Below are 18336 nucleotides of genomic sequence, written 5' to 3'. Positions count from 1 at the left end.
AATGAAATTAATAGGCGACAGGTTTAAAACAGACATAAGAAAGTACTTCTTCACACAATGCATGGTCAGCCTGTGGAACTCATTGCCTGGGGATGTTGTGAATGCCAGAAGCATAACTGGTTTCAAAAAAGAATTAGATAAGTTCATGGAGGATAGATCTATCAATGGCTGTTAGCCAACATGGTCAAAGATACAACCCCATGCTCTGAAGTATCCCTAGCCTTGGTTTTCCAGAAGCTGGGAATGGGCGACAGGGGATGGATCACTTGATGATTACCTGATCTCTTCATTCCCTCTGAAGCACTTGGCATTGGCCACTGTCTGAAGACAGGGTACTGGGCTAAATGGAGCTTTGTCTGACCCAGTATGGCCGTTCTTATATTCTTAACAGGGTCTTCCTCAGCAGAAAGCATATGGTTGCATTCAAGAAGCCCAACAGTTATGGGTGCGTAGACAGATGTTTAAAATACTCCAAGTGTTGGACAGGACACCTGAAAAAGGTGACCAGAGCCCAACACAGCCTCACGGGGAGAGACCAATCATGGTGGCGGCCAATACACAAGGCCAGGGAACCCCTATTTTAGAAGGAAAACAGAGCTCTGAGATTGGGACAGAGCTTGAATTGAAGACAGTCAAAGCCATAGCACAAATTGTAATGATCAGTTTAGGACAGCAATTATAGAGTCTAGGCTGAGAGGAGGTGGTATGATGTCCAAATCAGATCTTCCCTCGCTGCTTTAGAGGCGAAGGTAGTGCTGCTAAAACAGCTATGGGATTCAGAGTCCAAGAAATGCCAGGCCGATGGCCACCAGACAGCTAAGGGGAACAGGGAACTAGTTGACAGAAGCCATCAACCAACCAAGACACTGTGATCGGACAATATAGTACCATGCAAAAGCATTTGAAGCAGCTGCTGCAGCTGGAATACAAGAGAGCAAACAAACTTCAGGAGTGACTGAGAGATCCAGCCCCCCTCCCCCGCTGCTTCTCGCCCCCGATGCCCTTCTGGGACTCCTGCCCCATCCAACCTGCTGTGTTCCCTGTCCCCTGACTTCCCCCCACCGCCCCATCCAACCCTCCCTCTCCTTCCTGACTGCCCCCATTCAACCACCCCGTTCCCCGCCCTCTGTCCGCCCCAACCCCAGTCCACACCCCCGCCCCGACCACCACCCTGAACTCCCCTGCGCTCTATCCAACCCCGCTCCCTGCCTCCTTATTGCACTGCCTGGAGCACTGGTGGCTGGCGATGCTACAGCTGTGCTTCCCAGAGCACCAGGTCAGTCAGCCGTGCTGCCCAGCTGGAGCCAGCCATGCCACCACGCAGCACAGAGCACCGGGTCAGGCCACGGCTCTGTAGCTGCATTGCCAGCAGGAGCTCGCAGCCCCACCTCCCAGAGCACTGTGCCAGCAGCACAGTGAGCTGAGGCTGTGGGGGGAGGGGGAACAGCAGGAGAGGGGCTGGGGGCTAGCCTCCTGAGCCAGAAGCTCAGGGGCTGGGCAGGAGGGTCCTGCAGCCTGGATGTGGCCCGCGGGCCGTAGTTTGCCCACCTCTGTCCTACCGGTCCAAAAGGTCAAGGTCTTGTAGGAACTCAAAGAGATGCACTCCTCAAGGGACCAGATCTTAGCCCAAGCAGTGCAGTGGGAACAGGACCCATCTCATAATTGAACAAGAGACTGGAGAACAGCAGTGTTTGCTGCAGAAGTTGTTGACTTAGCTCCATAATTTGCTTTAGGTCTGGTTGGGGTTGGAGTCTAACAGGGTTAAAGATAAAGAGTGGGAAAGCCTGGAGGCTATCGTAGCCCATCCTTTGAAAAGGGTTGGAATCGTGCAGAGTGCAAACACTACAACAGGAAGATGGATTGAGCCAGGAGGGACATGAGCCAGTTGTAAGTAAGAGCCTAATATAGGCCATTAGTCCATTATAGGCCTAATGATATGAGATCACAATAAAGCTGCAAGCCAAAGCCACAACTGGATCCCTGCTAAAAAGAAGAACTATAGCTAGAGGAAACAAGAAGATAAAAGTGATCCTGAAATACTGAATTTCATTCATAAAACAGCATTGGTACAGAAAGAACAAAAGTAGGTGTTGCTAAGCCAGATACTACAAGCAGTGGGCAAAACAGTGCAATCCCTGGATTTTGGGTCCCTCTGAAAGGGACCTAAATGTGAGCGACAGCCTTATCTCTGAAGGTTGTACATGCAGGTGCACCCAGGGAGAGTCCTCTCCAGCTCAGGAGGCCACAGCAGAAAAGTTTCTTTTTCATAAAATCCCAATTCTGTTAACCACTCTAGAGATGAAAAAAGGCTTCAATTAGCTGAACATTTGGCACATCATAAATTACAGCATGCCATGGACTGTTGAGGACTACGTGCAGTGTATGGGATACCTATAATGGGGGAACTCCAGGCTTTCGTCATTTCATATTTCTCTGAGGAAGACAAGGGTATTGCCAAGAACCTGTCTGACTTCCTTGTAATAGCTAAACAAAAAGTGTCCCCGGCTCGAGAACATTGTTAAAGGGTAACTTTGGTCAAATTCACCTTTTGATGTATGTTGGCTCTGGAGCAGGGGAACTCCCAGGGAGCATAAATTGCAAAAGCTTTCTGGGTAGAGAGGTCTGGGAGACAAGACCTTGAGGAAGCAGAGCAAAGCCTGGAAAGGAGGGGATTTTACCCTCAGACAGAACCACCACCCCAACTCCTTTCTATGGGGGGAGGTATGTGACTGGGTGTATCTGGCCTCTGCAGCTCACTAAGGGAGACCTCACAGTCCTACTACGTGCCACCTCAGGAAATAACAGGAAAGGAACAGCAAAGGTGGGTCTTCCAGGCCTGCCTAGAGAAATCTCACAGAAGCAGCTAATTAGAGCCCAGCAGGCTTAGAAAAAAGACACTGCAGAGCCTTGACACGTCAGTTCCTAGTTGGGACCAATGGAATGAAGAAGAGAGAGAGAACCAGAGGATGCTGGCCCTGAAATAGGGCTGGAGATAAAAGGGGCTGATACTTGGAAAAGACCCAGGAAAATAACAGCAACAGACTGGTGTAAATAGTACATGGCTGCTGTTTATAGGCTTCTTGGGTTGGAACCCGGAGTAGTGGGTGAGCCTAAGTTCCCCTAAGAGCCACAGGTAAAGTGGTGTAAATTCCAAGAAAGGGATAGACCTTGTTTTGGAGCCAAAACAAAGGGCCGAATTTAATGGGCTCATAGCTGGGGCTCAAGACCCTAGTGAGAGCAAATAAACTATTGTACGCTTTAGTACTGCAGAAGGGCTTCATTTGGATTTAGTGACTTGGCCGGAAGGACAAGCCGCTGAAGACCTGCCAAGATTGACTGGCAGACTGCAGGGGGTACCTGCGGTAAGAAAAGGACTGCAGTTTCACAGCCAGTACTCAAGAGATGAGTGCCCCCATTACAGGAAGTTACAGGTGTGTTCATTTTCCCTGGCGAATTACACAAATACAGTGAGAGAGACTTTTAATTTCAGGCTATAACTACCTTCTTCCCTGTGTCAAAATCTTTCTTCTGCAGTACCTGTACTAACTGGATTGGGCTGACGAGAAGGTTTAGCAGGTTTTAAGTAAATATCGGGTATGGGGGAATGACACTCTCTTCATAAACAGAAAACACTTTCTTAGTCTTTGATATATTTGTTTTCCTGCTTGTAGAAAGGGTCTCTTAAATGAGACTTTGTTTTTGAGCTTCCTTTAGAGCCTGATCCTAAAACCCTTGAAGTCAATGGGATTTCTAGTTTGACTAAGGAATATAAGTATAGGTAAAGGGTTGCAGAATTGGGCTTCTAGTTTGTGCTCTAAAGACTGCTCTGAATCCTGATACTTCCCCTCTCTACAAATATCAGTTTTTTCCTGTTGTTGTTGCTGAGACTTGGCCTGACATGAGTGATTAACACATGGAAGGAGGCCCCATTTCTTGAAGATAGACTTTGGAGGTAAACAGATCATTAGGCTAAAAAGACAGAATGTCTGGACCAGCCAAGATAAGAGGGAGGACACCCAGGGAACCATTTTTGACAAACAAAATAATGATGAACAAGATAAGGTAGGAATGTAAAGAGGTGATAAAGAGGAGGTCAGGTTGGACAATGCATGGACAGCTCAAAGTAACCAAGCCAATCCAAAAATGTGTGATGCAATGTATACTAAATGCAATGAGATACATATAGAAAGGGAGAGAGTTTCTGTGTAATTTTGGAGCTATTCTGTACCCTTCATCCATTCCCACTGCATTTGGGCCTGATCAACTCAGCGTAGCATTGCTGTATGCCAAATGAAGATACCTGAGTGACAAAGTCTGGTGTCAAACTGAGTTCTTGGGAAGCCGAGTGGAAAGAGGTCTTGGAGGGAATCCCAACAATTATCGCTTTCAATAATAGGATGTGGCTAAGAGGAAACTCTCTGAAATTCCTATTACAATAGAATTTGAAATGTCTAAAGTACAGGTGAAGGCACTGAATATTTTTATATGTATGAACGGCCATACTGGGTCAGACCAAACGTCCATCTAGCCCAGTATCCGACAATGGGCAATGACAGGTGCCCCAGAGGGAATGAACAGAACAGGTAATCATCAAGTGATGCATTCCCAGTTGCTCATTCCCAGCTTCTGGCAAACAGAGGCTAGGGACACCATCCCTGCCCATCCTGGCTAATAGCCATTGATGGACCTATCCTCCATTAATTTATCTAGTTCTTTTTTGAACCCTGTTATAGTCTTGGTCTTCACAACATCCTCTAGCAAAGAGTTCCACAGATTGACTGCGTGTTGTGTGAAGAAATACTTCCTTTTGTTTGCTTTAAACCTGCTGCCTACTAATTTCATTTGATGACTCCTAGTTCTTGTGTTATGAGGCGTAAATAACACTTCCTTTCTCCACACCAGTCATGATTTTATAGACCTCAATCATACCCCCCCTTAGTCGTCTCTTTTCCAAGCTGAAAAGTCCCCATCTTATTAATCTCTCCTCATACGGAAGCCATTCCATACCCCTAATAATTTTTGTTGCCCTTTTCTGAACCTTTTCCAATTCTAGTATATCTTTTTTGGGATGGGGTGACCACATCTGCATACAGTATTCAAGATGTGGACGTTCCATGGATTTTTATAGAGGCAATATGATATTTTCTGTCTTATTATCTATCCCTTTCCTAATGATGCCCAACATTCTGTTTGCTTTTTTGACTGCCCCTGCACATTGAGTGGATGTTTTCAGAGAACTATCCACAGTGACTGAAAGATCTTTCTTGAGTGGTAACAGCTAATTTAGATCCCATCATTTTATATGTATAGTTGGAGTATGTTTTCCAATGTGCATCACTTTGCATTTATCAACAGTGAATTTCATCTGCCATTTTATTGCCCAGTCACCTAGTTTTGAGAGATTCTTTTGTATCTCTTCGCAGTCTGCCTGGAACTTAACTATCTTGAGTAGTTTTGTATCATCTGCAAATTTTGTCACCTCGCTATTTAACATTTTTCCAGATCATATATGAATATGCTGAATAGGACTGGTCCCGGTACAGACCTCTGAGGGACGCTACTCTTTACTTCTCTCCATTCTGAAAATTGACCATTTATTCCTACCCTTTGTTTCCTATCTTTTAACCAGTTTCCAATCCATGAGAGGACCTTCCCTTTTATCCCATGAAAGCTTACTTTGCTTAAGAGCCTTTGGTGAGGGACCTTGTCAAAGGCCTTATGAAAATCTATATCCACTGGATCCCACTTGTCCACATGCTTGTTGACCCCCCTTAAAGAATTCTAGTAGATTATTGAGGCGTGATTTCCCTTTACAAAAACCATGTTGACTCTTCCCCAACAAATTATGTTCATCTAAGTGTCTGACAATTTTGTTCTTTACTATAATTGACCTTAAAATCATTTTTCATTCATAATGAGCAAGAAAAGCTGAAACACGATGGAAGGTGAAGAGATCATGTTGTTGCAGACATATGGATGTTTTGAGTTCTAAGGGCAGCAGCACTGAATGATACTGGAGAGATTTGCATGCTTTGCAGTTCTTGAACTTCTGTATATTTTATGAGTAAGAAAGTATGTTATCCCTACACTGTGACTGGCTGAGTTAGTTGTCTTTCAGTATAATACTGATTAGTAATGGAATAGAACATTTTCAAGAGCAAAGATTAAATGCCAGTGGCATTCCTAAGCCTTCTGGAGACTTGTTTTAAGCTTTGCTTTGCTATCATCATGAGAGATCAGAACAGTATATCTGCATCTGTAATGTTCAACATGGTTTGGTTTATTTTTTATATTTCAGAAAAGTTAAGCACTAAAGGAATTCTGCTATGGACAGGGCTAAATAGACTGGATGAATCCGCTGGCTGGCAGTGGTCCGATGGAGCACCATTGGCATTCTTGAACTGGAGATCAAGTACTTGATGTTCCTCTTGCTCTGTATTATTGCATTGTAATTGTATGCTCTCTCTATCTGAAATTTATAAGAGTACTGGCCCTTTTTGTGTTTTCGTTTGAAGGGGTATCCAAAACTCCAGGGCCATAGATCAGGGTTTAGTTAATTGGACTTTTTAAAGGGTATTTTAAAGATCGATTCTATTGGGCATTTTAACTGATTAGTCTCACGATAAGCCCTATGACATCCCTTGTCCCATATTTCAAGGCTATTCATTTCCACAGAAAATGCACACTGGAACTTTTCAGGTATTTCATGGGATAGCACTCAGTGAGCAAACATGTACCAGCAAATATAGATTGTGATGTTCAACCATCCAATTCCTGTGAATTCAATCAGTTCCTTTGCATTATCCAGTGCTGAGCAATAAAACTTGTTTTACTTTATGAAGGCTTGTGGTTGTGTATCAATAAGATAACACCTGTAGAAGATTATAAGCCTGTTTTTCAATTCAAAAGTAAATTGTGGTTAATTTTACGTTTTTTAAAATTGGTTGTAGATCTCACCGATCGCGCACTTGGAGAAAATCACTGTGTGGTATTTAATTTAAAGGCGCAGTGTGACTGGCAAAGTTATAAATGTGAATCTGGATTGCCTTATGTATGCAAAAAATATGGAAATAGTACAGCATATGAAACATTTGGTAAGTCTCTCAATGGTAATATTTCATTTGGTGGGTTTATTGTAAAAAAAACAAACAAAAGTATCGTCTATATTGTGCATTTGTATTTTGATACATGATACTGCATGTTCGTATGTGGATATGTTCTGTGTTTACCTTGGATGGCTTTATATTTCTACTTTTGTAAATAAAAAAAAATAGCTATGACTGTATTATGAAAACAATAGAGCATAGCCTGAAATTAATTTTGTGTAATATATTCTTATCTTTTATTGTTTAAGATATATGGAAGTACCATCCTACCCGCTGTAACACTGGCTGGTATCCCTACAACCACAACTGCTACAAACTTCATAAAGAGGAAAAGAACTGGAATGAGGCTTTACTCTCTTGCCAGACTGATAATAGCAGCCTCATTAGTATAACTTCCTTGGCAGATGTGGAGTTACTTATTAACCTTCTTGAAGATGGTAAGTGCTAGAGAGTTAGTTTAAACTGTGTTACTTTTAATAGCCGAGTTCTTTTTGATTAAGTTCTTTTAATGATGGGTTTCCACATGACTCAGGCGTGATATTACTCGTCTTGTACAGACATTCGATAGAATAAGAACTTACAATGCCTTCTCTCTCTAAGATGGAGTGGGCAAACTTTTTTGCTCGAGGGCCACTTCTGGGTATGGAATTGTGTGGGGGGCCATGAATGCTCACACAATTTGCGGGGGGGGGGAGGCGCTCTGGGGTGGGCCCAGAAATGAGGCGTTCAGGGTGTGGGAGGGTGCTCCAGGCTGGGACTGATGGATTTGGAGAGTGGGAGGGGGGATCAGGGCTGGGGCAGGGGGTTAGAGTGTGGGAGGGGGTCGGGGTGCAGGCTCTGGGCGGTGCTTACCTCAAGCAGTACCCAGAAGCAGCAGCATGTTCCCACTCCAGCTCCTACAGGGAGGCACAGCCAGGTGCCTCTGCGCGCTGCCCTGTCTGCAGGCACAGCCCCTGCAGCTCCCATTGGCCGTGGTTCCCAATGGGAGCTGTGGTGGTAGCGCTTGGGTGGGAGCAGTGTATGGAGCCCCCTGGCTGTCCCTACATGTAGGAGCTGGAGAGGGGACCTGCCGCTGCTTCCGGAAGCCGCACAGAGTGTGGCAAGCCCTTGACCCTGCTTCCTGGGAGGAGCTATGGGGCCAGATTAAAACATCTGGAGGGCCGGATACGGCCTCTGGGCCGTAGTTTGCCCACCCTTGCTCTAGGATCCTCACAAGAATTTGATGTCTATCTCATCTGCTACCCCAATGAGCACAGTTGTAATTAAATAAACAAAATGGATGTGTATGAAGTCAGTGAAGGGCCATATTCTCCCCTTCATGCAAAAGAAGAGCACTAGCCCATGCACTTCATCGCCCTTTTGTAAGGCTCCAGAAAACACTGATACTAGTTCAACCTCCTAGAGGGAACAGAGTCTAATGGTCAAGTGTCTATTACCATAGATCTTGGCATATTCTAGCTTCTGAGCAAGTCCTGAGTAAGCCCTTTGCAGTCTGATTCTTGTGGTTTTCATTTTACTATTGGCTGGGCCCCTGCAAACTGCTCCCAAGCATCTATATAGTAAAATTCCAGGATTGTCACTCTGAAGCCTCGAATGTCTGAGTCAGTCTGAAATGATGGAAACAGCTACAAGCATGGCTAAGTGTTTACATTGTGTTTACAGTATCGCCAGGTTCAATCATCACTGGAATTCATGGTCTGTTCCTGTCCAGTTCTTAAGTTCTCAGGAATTTTTGCATTTTTTTTTTACACTTTACAAATTACACCTGTACAACAGCATGGGGTTTTACTTAATTCAGTAATAATCCCTGTGTAAAAGCTATGGAGCAAGAACTACTACTGCTCAAAGCAGCAATGCTTATGATACTTTTTTCTTTGCAACTTAAGTTGCCCGGAGTAGGGAATCAACAGTAGCTCTTCCAAGATGTCATGCCGCCCCAGCCATGTAGAGCAGAGCTCCCATTAGTTCCCAGACACGGAGGCTGGGTGGAAAAGGATTAGGGCTGTCGATTAATTGTGATTAACTCAAAAAAATTAATCACAATTAAAAAAATTAATTGCAATTAATTGCACTGTTATATTTATATTTATATATATAAATATTTTGGATGTTTTTCTACATTTTCAAATATGTTAATTTCAGTTGCAACACATAATACAAGGTGTGCAGTGCTCACTTTACAAATACTTTCACTGTAAAAATGAATAACCAAAGAAATAGTATTTTTCAATTCACCTCATACAAGTACTGTAGTGCAAACTCTTTATCATGAAAGTGCAACTTACAAATGTAGGTTATTGTTGTTGTTTTTTGTGACATAACCGGACTCAAAAACAAAACCATGTACAATTTTAGAGCCTACAAGTCTACTCAGTCCTACTTCTTGTTCAGCCAATCGCTAAGAAAAACAAGTTTGTTTACATTTGTAAGTTCAACTTTCATGATAGAGATTGCACTACAGTACTTGTATTAGGTGAATTGAAAAATACTATTTCTTTTTTACAGTGCAAATATTTGTAATAAAAAATAAATATAAAGTGAGCACTGTACACTTTGTATTCTGTGTAGTAATTGAAATCGATATATTTGAAAATGTGGAAAACATCCCAAAAATATTTAAATAAATGGTATTCTATTATTGTTTAACAGCGCGATTAATTGTGCAATTGTGATTGATTTTTTTAATCACATGATTAATTATTTTAATTGCTGATAGCCCTAAAAAGGATACTACTCCATGGCCAACTTTCTCTTCTATATTATGTTTCTCCCCCTTGCATGCATATGCTCCTAATTTTCTTTTCCCCCATGGGCATTTACAGAACATTACATCATATACATTGGTTTACTTTTGAAGCCATTTTTTATAAAGTGAAGCAGAAACATATTTCTGTGTAAATTTTCAGAAAGTTTGTGTAATTTATTTTTCGAAAAAAAGGTGAAACTGACTTTAAAAAAATGCAGAATTTCAAAGGTGCTGTTAATCCTGTGGAAATAATTGGCATTTACTTCTGCTTCATCAAAATTTGAAATCTCTTTTACAGAAAATGTAACCGAAACATGGATTGGCTTGAACAGTAATAAAACCCCAGTTATTTTTCAGTGGTCTGATGGCTCCTCAGTAACCTTCACTAACTGGCACAAACAAGAGCCTAATATCTTTCAGAGAACAAGTCAACTTTGTGTTTCAGCGCAAGGATCTGTAAGTTTTCTTTCCTCCTTTCCTTTAAAAATAAAGTTATAGTAATCAATTTTGGTCATGATCAGTGTCCGGGCTTTTTAATGTGCATATATTTTTCCATCCCCGCCCACATTACAACATTGCCTGTTGATGCTTAATGACGCTTGAGTCTTGAAAAGGGTGATATAGCCTTAAAAATCATTCTTAGGGCTCTGCTGATACACAAACAAAACAAGGAATGAATCATAACCATTGGGCCTCATCCTCAATAAGAAATGGAATAAAAGCAATGCTTGCCATGTTGAAGAAGACAAAAATCAGTGGGTAGTTTTGTTTCAGTGAAGAGAAAATAATTTAAAATCCATATAAAGTGCATCTTAATTTATTATGTTTAGGTTATTAACTTGAAAGCTCCAAATGAATTTTTTTGATAGTGTGCCGGTTTCATGTTGCTCTCAGTTCTCAGCATTTATAGCAGTTTATGGAACATCTTGTAAAAATATACATCAAGGAGCAGCATATAGTGTCCAATCCTACTCCAAGGCATTGGAAGTTTTGCCATTGTTTTTAGTGGCAGCAGGATTGTTCTCCAAATCTGCCAGAGATTTTGAGACTGGGAGCAATATGCATACCTTTTTTTTTTTTAACCTTTAAAAAAAATAAATAAATTACAGTTCCTGCTAGCCAAACAAGGATGTCTAAAAACATTTGCCAATATTTTATCTGGCCAAAGGGGAATTCAGTAATGCTCAAACCCACTAATAAACTCTTTCCTTAATGCCATGTGACACCATTTTCAGGTTTTATAGTAAAGTATGTTTTTGCCAAAGAATGCACTATTCTGCACAATTATCAGAAATTTTATCTAGTCCCTAATAATGGGCCCAGTCCGGCAAACCCTTCCTCATGTGATTAATCCTTACTCATGGGAGTAGCCCAGTCCCACAGAAACCAAGGATTACTCTTAATATCTGAGAACTGGAAGATCAGGCCTAATGTCTTGGTGCTGAAGATAATATTTAATTAAATTATAATTTTGATACACATGGGCATTTTTCACCCATTTTGCACAGGTGTAAATGACTATAGAAAGTGCAATGTAGCAGAGACTGAGGCACAAGATTTAATTTTTAAAGCATTCATTTTGTGCATGTCAAATAGTTTAAAAATGCCTAGGGGCCCAATCCCACAAATCTTACTTGCTTGAGTAAAGACTATGTGCACGAAAAAGGATTAATAGAGTCAGGCCCAGTGGTAGCTAAGAAACATCTAAGACATGATTCTGAGAGGGCTAGCAACAGCAGCTCCCATGGGTTTCAGTCAATTAAAGGGCATTTCATTTTAATATTCAGAGAGACAAATCCTTCTTGCCTTACTCACACAAATAGTATCATTGAAGGTTTTTGCAGAAGTCAATGGGAAGACTAAACACAGGAATCAAGTGAGGAGAATTTGACTGTTTATTCTCTCATTCAAAAGGGCCTGTTAAGTAGAAAAAGAAACTACTTAATCGTGTGTGTGTTTGATTTGGTTTTTTATTTAGGTTTTTTTTTTATTAGGCAGGACACTGGCAAGTTAAAAATTGTGAGGATAGATATTTTTACATTTGTAAAATAGCAGGACGGTTTGAAAATGACACGTCCAAGGAGGAATCAGACTGTTCAGAGGTGAGTTTGCTTGGTGCTTATTTTACTTTGTAAAATGTAATAGGAAACCTTTACATATTTGTATATAACTAACATGTTTGCTTTTTCACACCAAAAAATATACTTGAGTTTTCCCAGGAAAAATCTCATTCCTACTGTTGGCTTTAAAAATGTATAAACCAAAGATTAATGTAAGATTTGCAAGTGCTCCTTTTATGGATCACTGCCTTGTCTGAAGTTATGACCCAAGTTCCTGTTTCTTTCTGGATCAAAAGTTAAAATACTCTTGGAGACCATCTGTGCAAATAATGACTGTTACATGATGCCCCACCTCCCACATGGTTTTCATCGTTTTAAGTGGAATGTCAGGGTGAAAAACAATCAATTTCTTTGATATGGAGAATGAACTTTTACACTCAAACTTTTACACTTGCCTTTCACTTTCATAAAACAAATGGAAAGGCATGAAGCTATCTAAAAGGGAGAAAATAATAGGAATTCAAGCTTTTTAAACCATGTGGTCCAGTGGTAAAAGTTTTTTGTTTTTGCTACCAGTTTGTTCAACAGACACAATATAAAGAAACATTCTGGGATTGATGGGTTTTGGTGTCCTTGAAAAGTGCTCAAACTTTATAGAGAAGTTTTTTATAAAAGCTTTTTCAATAAAAATATTTGTCCTTTCTTTAGTTGTAAAGGAATATTGCTGCACAATGTACTGGTTCCCCCCCCCCTTTTTTTTTTTGCATTCCCTTTCGATATTTGATTAACAAATCTATGTGCAGAGGTCAAGAAACATGACAGATTCAATTAAATTGGAGAAGGGACCAAGCTAAAAAGTTAGGACCTAGATCCAATTTTCCCCCAGATTCAGGTCTGCTAAGAACTTAGATGTCTGTTCAGACCATTATGGAGATAGAGACTTTGTGATGTTTGGATCTGCAGCTGGAGCCAAATAGAAAATTCCCCATAGTTAGGGTGCTTGTGTAAGGACGTTTCACTTGGGCCAATCTCTATTTTGAGGTATATCAAGTAAAAATATACTATATTATTCTCAGGTGTTTTGTCATTCTAAGGTGTGTTGTGAGTACTGTTAAAAATGAAGTTTAAAAATCTGATCACAGAACAGATTCAGAGTTCATTGAATCTTGTTTCCTTCTTGTGTTTAAAAGTAGAAAATGGTATTATGATGCTACCATTACTAACAGTTAATTATTTAAAGTCATTGAACTGACAGAATTGTTACAGATACCTTTTTCTTTCAAAGACCCTACTCCTTCACCTCAGCTCTTGGGCACAGGCTGTTGTTAAGATTCTTGCAGTTTAGTAAGAATATGTCATTCTTTATATTTTATAAAGCTGCAAGCACAGGAAAGTCATCATCAAATTCAAGTGTGGGCAACTTTTCTCTCCCATGCTAGTCAATAATTTCTGAGTTAAATTCTGTAGTACTTACTCAGGTAAAACTCCTACTGAAGATAAATGAAGTCGGGGAAAGAGAGCGAGAGAGAGAGCAAATTTCATGTGTATGCTTTAAAAAGTTAGTAAAGCATTCAAATACCTAGGGATGGGGCCAATACAAATATTTACGTTAGATTAAAGTAGACAGAAGTGAATGGGAGTTTGCTTGGGAAAAGAATGCGGAATTTGGCCTTGTGACTGCATTCATCATCTTTAGGTAATAATGGTTCTCATTATTAATTAGAAGTAGTATGACCTTTGATTATCATTCAGTAGTGCACTGCTGAATGAAGAACTTGGATTAACATTCAAGTATCAAGAGTTTTTTGTAGTACAGTAACTCCTCACTTGCATCTGATGAAGTGAGCTATAGCTCACGAAAGCTTATGCTCAAATAAATTTGTTAGTCTCTAAGGTTCCGCAAGTACTCCTTTCCTCACTTAAAGTCGTCCTGGTTAATGTTGTTATGTTGCTGATCAATTAGAGAACATGCTCATTTAAAGTTGCGCAATGCTCCCTTATAACATCGTTTGGCAGCTGCCTGCTTTGTCCACTGCTTGCAGGAAGAGCAGCCCATTGGAGCTAGTAGGTGGGGGCTTGGAACGAGGGTAGACCAGCAGCCCCCCATCAGCTCCCCACTCCCTTAAGTTCCCTGTGTGGCAGTCGCCCAGCAGGCTATCTATTGCCAGGCAGTTCAGCTGTGTCTCTTCTTCCACCCCCCCACCCCTCTGCCATGTGCTGCTGCTGCCCTCTTCCTTGGAGCTGCTCCCCGGAGCAGGGGCAGGGAGGAAGAGGAGGGCTAATGTCAGGGTGTCCTCCTCTCCCCTGCTCCTGCACTCCACTTACCCCATTTCCATAGAGCAGGGGGAGACACGACAGGGCTCAGGACGGAGGGAGCTTCCTGGCAGAAGCTTCTGTCTCAACTTGCTGATCTACTTAAAACGGCAGTGTACTTAGCGTGGGGTCAGCGCACTTAATGGGGCAATGCGCACCTCTCTCTCTCTCTCTCTCTCACGGTGTGTGTCTCTGTCTCCGCCATGCTGTCTCCCCTCCCTCCATTCGTGCTGCCTTGTAGAGTGTGAGGCTACATTAACAACAATGGGTTAACCCTTGAAGTTCATCATTTAGCAATAAGGCATTCCCTGGGAAATAACCCACCCTCTGACTTTATCACCTCAATCAAGCTTCACAATCATCATTGCTGTGTACAGCATTAAATTGTTTGTTTAAAACTTATACTGTGCATGTGTGGTCTTTTGTCTGGTGGGAAAAATTTCCCTGGAACCTAACCCCCCCCCATTTACATTAATTCTTATGGGGAAATTGGATTCACTTAACATCATTTTGCTTAAAGTCGCATTTTTCAGGAACATAACTACAACGTTAAGAGAGGAGTTTCTGTATTTAGGTCTTTCCAGCTACCTGCAGGTTCTACAAATTTATCTTTTATTTGACCCATTAATCACTACACTCTTTTTCATTCCATCTGAATATTTCACACAAACATATTCTATTTAAAAAAAATTTCCTTGCTGTGACGGGGCTGTTGATTACGAGTGGTACGGGCAAGTGGTTAGGTCCCTGGGTCGCAACTGTCCCCTATCTCCAGCATTACCTGCCAGTGGTCACTCCAGCATGGTGGCAGTCTCTCTTCGAGTAGATACTGTCACACTGTCTGGAGTCGCTCATGACTGTGAGTGCCTACCTCAAGGCAGGCTGTCAGAAAACAGGGCAGACACCCCAAACTGGTGATGTGTTCTATAATTAGATTTCACCAATCCAGTAACAAATGTGAACTCCTGGATCACTATAGCAGTCTTACCATGGAGTCACAGACAGTCCCCTTAGATTCTTCAGCCTGTCTTATCACTGAGACAAACTGGACTTTGTGATAAAAGTTCACTTAAATCTAAAATCACACCACATCAGGTTTCTCCCAAGAGACCAGTCACTTCCCCACAATAATTGGTACTCCAGATCTTACACCAAAGACAATGCTGGCAGCCAATTCTATAGTAAATTAACTAAAGGTTTATTAGCTAGGAAAAACAATGAGTTGTTGAAAGCAGGTAAAATATATGTACAAGAGAATCATAGTCTATAATTCCAAATGGTAGCAGAGATATAGTAATCTGCCAGTTTCCTAAAGATCTCTCAGGGCTACCAGGAATAACTCTGGGGATCTCCGTCTTCTCATTTAGTTATTCTGTCCTGTTATAATCCAAACAGTCCATAGATAAAGGGTCTTTCTTTTAATCCAAATTTATAGTATCTTCACACAGAAAACAAGCTGACAATGTCGCTACCCAGATGGACTTTTCCTTTGATGATGAGTGAGGAATTCACATAGCCTTCTAATTTCCAACCATCACATAACTGCCACTTGCTTTGAAATTAACATTTTCTGTTAAAGTCCTTAAGTCCTTCATTAGTATTTCACAAGATTTCTTTGGATTCTTTAGTTACAGGGGTACACACAAAGTAAATCTTTGCTATTACATTATCATAGGAACAAAGAAGTGAAAACAATACATAACATTCCACTAGTTTTCATGACATTTAAACATCTCAATACACACTTACACATTACTTTGATCTGTACTAATACACAAATGAATTGGCTTGGGGTCCTGATCTGACCTGCTCATCCAGCATCACAGACTCTAACTCAGCCCTCTAGCCAGGTCACCCATGAAATCATCCCTTTCTGGGATAGAGTCCAACGAAGTATAGAAGTCCAAAGTCCCCCTGCCCCCCAAAAAGGAATTTTCAGCCCAACTGAGGGCCCCCAAAGGCCTCACATCCTTACTTCAGTGCTTACAATGTCTTTAATCCCCTTATCTCAAGGAGAGAGGGGTTTATACCACCCTCACAGCAAACCTGAGAGCCTGGGCTCCCCTACCAATCCATCTCCTGTTCTATCCTATCTCTTATCCCTCCTCCTCGCCCTTCTGAGCTGTCCAGCTCTATTTTAAACTCCTGCTCCAGCTGGAGCAGGTTCTGCTGGTGCGATAGGGTGGGGCTATGTAGGCCAAGAACTGCTCCTTCTATCCCAGTGTTGGGTTTATGTACCTCATTACACTTACACTTTTCTTCAGAAAGATATTCTTTATTTTGTTCCCTCTCTCCGTTTTCCCTCATGGGGTGAACAGAGCCAGTTTAATTAGACTAAGCCATAAATGAGAGACGCTGAGTACTCTCAATTTAGTGTGATTTGAAGGCATTCAACCATTGCAAAAGGCAGTGAAGTACCTCCCAGGATCAGAACTCACCTGTCTGACTCATAGGTCATAAATAGTGGAATGTATTGTGTGAGTTACCTCTTAGTTGCTCTCTGTTGTTTTTCATCCTGTAAAACATGCTCAAGCCTGGTATAATTCCTTGATTTCTATGGGTCTGTTAATTTTTAACTTGATAGAAGCAGTTGTGTGCATTTGATCAAAAGTAGTCCGTAAGTTAAACTTTTATTTTGGCCACTCTGTCTTGCTAATTAGTTTTCTTTTTCCATCTACTCTATGTGCATTGATTAAATGGATGTTGCATCCCCAAACTGTAGTTGTTTTCTTTATTAGCATAGCTGCCATCATGTCATAGAAAATTCTGCCTGTTACTAGTAAGAAAGTTAACTTTATTCTTGGTTTCGTTCTGTGAGCTCTTCTGGGTTTACTTATTCTTCCTTTTCTCTGTCATTGTTGATGTACATAAACTAACTATAGGTAAATTCTGGTGGCTAGTCTCACATCTTATTTTTAATTCATTATACCTCTTATTTTTATCTCCAGGATTCTTAGCCCAGGTATGTTTGTTTGTCTTTATGAAGCTTTCTAGTCTTATCTGTTTTACTGAGGTTTTTATCTTCTGTTGATTTTATTACTTGTTTCTCAGACTGATCAGCATTTAAAATCTCTTGTGCTTCTGATCAGCTGATGATTCTGATTTTTGCAGTGCATTTTTAGCCAATAATTGCAGAAATCACTATTTTTCCTTTTCTCTCAACTCACCGTGAGCTATCTGGCTCTTTTGAAACTTTTATTTATTTACTAATTTAACTATTAGTTTAACTAACCTATTATTTGTTAACAGGGAGCAAATGTCTTGTAACAAAGGTCAGCTTCTCTATGGCAATCTGTCCAAAAACAATGATTTTAAGAACTTTCCTTAAACCAGCTTCTGGTAGGAGTTCTGGAGCTTTCAGTTACTTGATGATAGAGAGAGAAGTGAGAGACAAGTTGGGTGAGGTAACATATTTTATTGGACTAACTTCTGTTGGTGAGAGACACAGGCTTTTGAGAAGTTGGTCCAATAAAAGATATTATTTAACCCACCTTGTCTCTCTAATATCCTGGGACTAACACAGCTACAGCAACACTGCATACATCTATATCCATGAGCAGTTACAGTCCTCAGTAATTTAACTGACATGTTCAAAGCTACCATAGCATGGCACTAAAACAGGCATTTCTCTTATTTACTACTTGGCATTTGTGGTAAAAAGGGCCCATCTCCCAATACTAATACTATTAATGTTACCATGCCTGCAGAAAATAACATAGGAAAGGAGGTGGTTCATTTTAGGGCTGGAATGCCAAGTATAATTGATGAACAAAAGTGAAAGAGACACACGGTGGGTGAGATAATATCTTTTATTGGACCAATTTCTGTTGGTGAGCTAGACAAGCTTTCAAGCTTACATAGAGCTCTTCAGGTCTAGGGAAATGTATTCAGAGCATCACAGCTAAATACAAGGTGGAACACATTGTTGAGTATAAGTAATTAATGCATATTTCAGGGGACCGTTCAAAGTGAAGTGACCTGTTAACACCCCAGAAGCCAGTGCAGGGGATTGTTAGTGGGTTATAGGTTGTTGTAATAAGCCATGATTTTTAGTGTCTAGCAAAGTTATGAATTTAAGCTCCAAGGATTGTTTATCAACTTCTCACAAAAC

The 18336-nt window shown here is 41.1% G+C and overlaps 1 protein-coding gene across 3 annotated transcripts in view; it reads left to right on the top strand.

The window, feature by feature from the left end:
- The window catches only part of PLA2R1 (phospholipase A2 receptor 1), a 73042-nt gene that overhangs the window by 13218 nt on the left and 41488 nt on the right, over positions 1-18336 (top strand). For all 3 annotated transcript variants that reach the window (XM_084643708.1, XM_084643707.1, XM_084643709.1), the window contains 5 exons: positions 6299-6412; positions 6951-7094; positions 7355-7543; positions 10151-10308; positions 11847-11954. In XM_084643708.1, the coding sequence (XP_084499834.1) occupies positions 6299-6412; positions 6951-7094; positions 7355-7543; positions 10151-10308; positions 11847-11954 (713 nt within the window). The remainder of the gene's footprint in view (positions 1-6298; positions 6413-6950; positions 7095-7354; positions 7544-10150; positions 10309-11846; positions 11955-18336) is intronic.

Source organism: Lepidochelys olivacea (genome assembly GCF_965140295.1).
Source record: "Lepidochelys olivacea isolate rLepOli2 genome assembly, chromosome: 11".
Lineage (NCBI taxonomy): Eukaryota > Metazoa > Chordata > Testudines > Cheloniidae > Lepidochelys > Lepidochelys olivacea.
The sequence above is the reverse complement of the archived record's forward strand: the minus strand, read 5'-3'. Positions and strand labels throughout refer to the sequence as shown.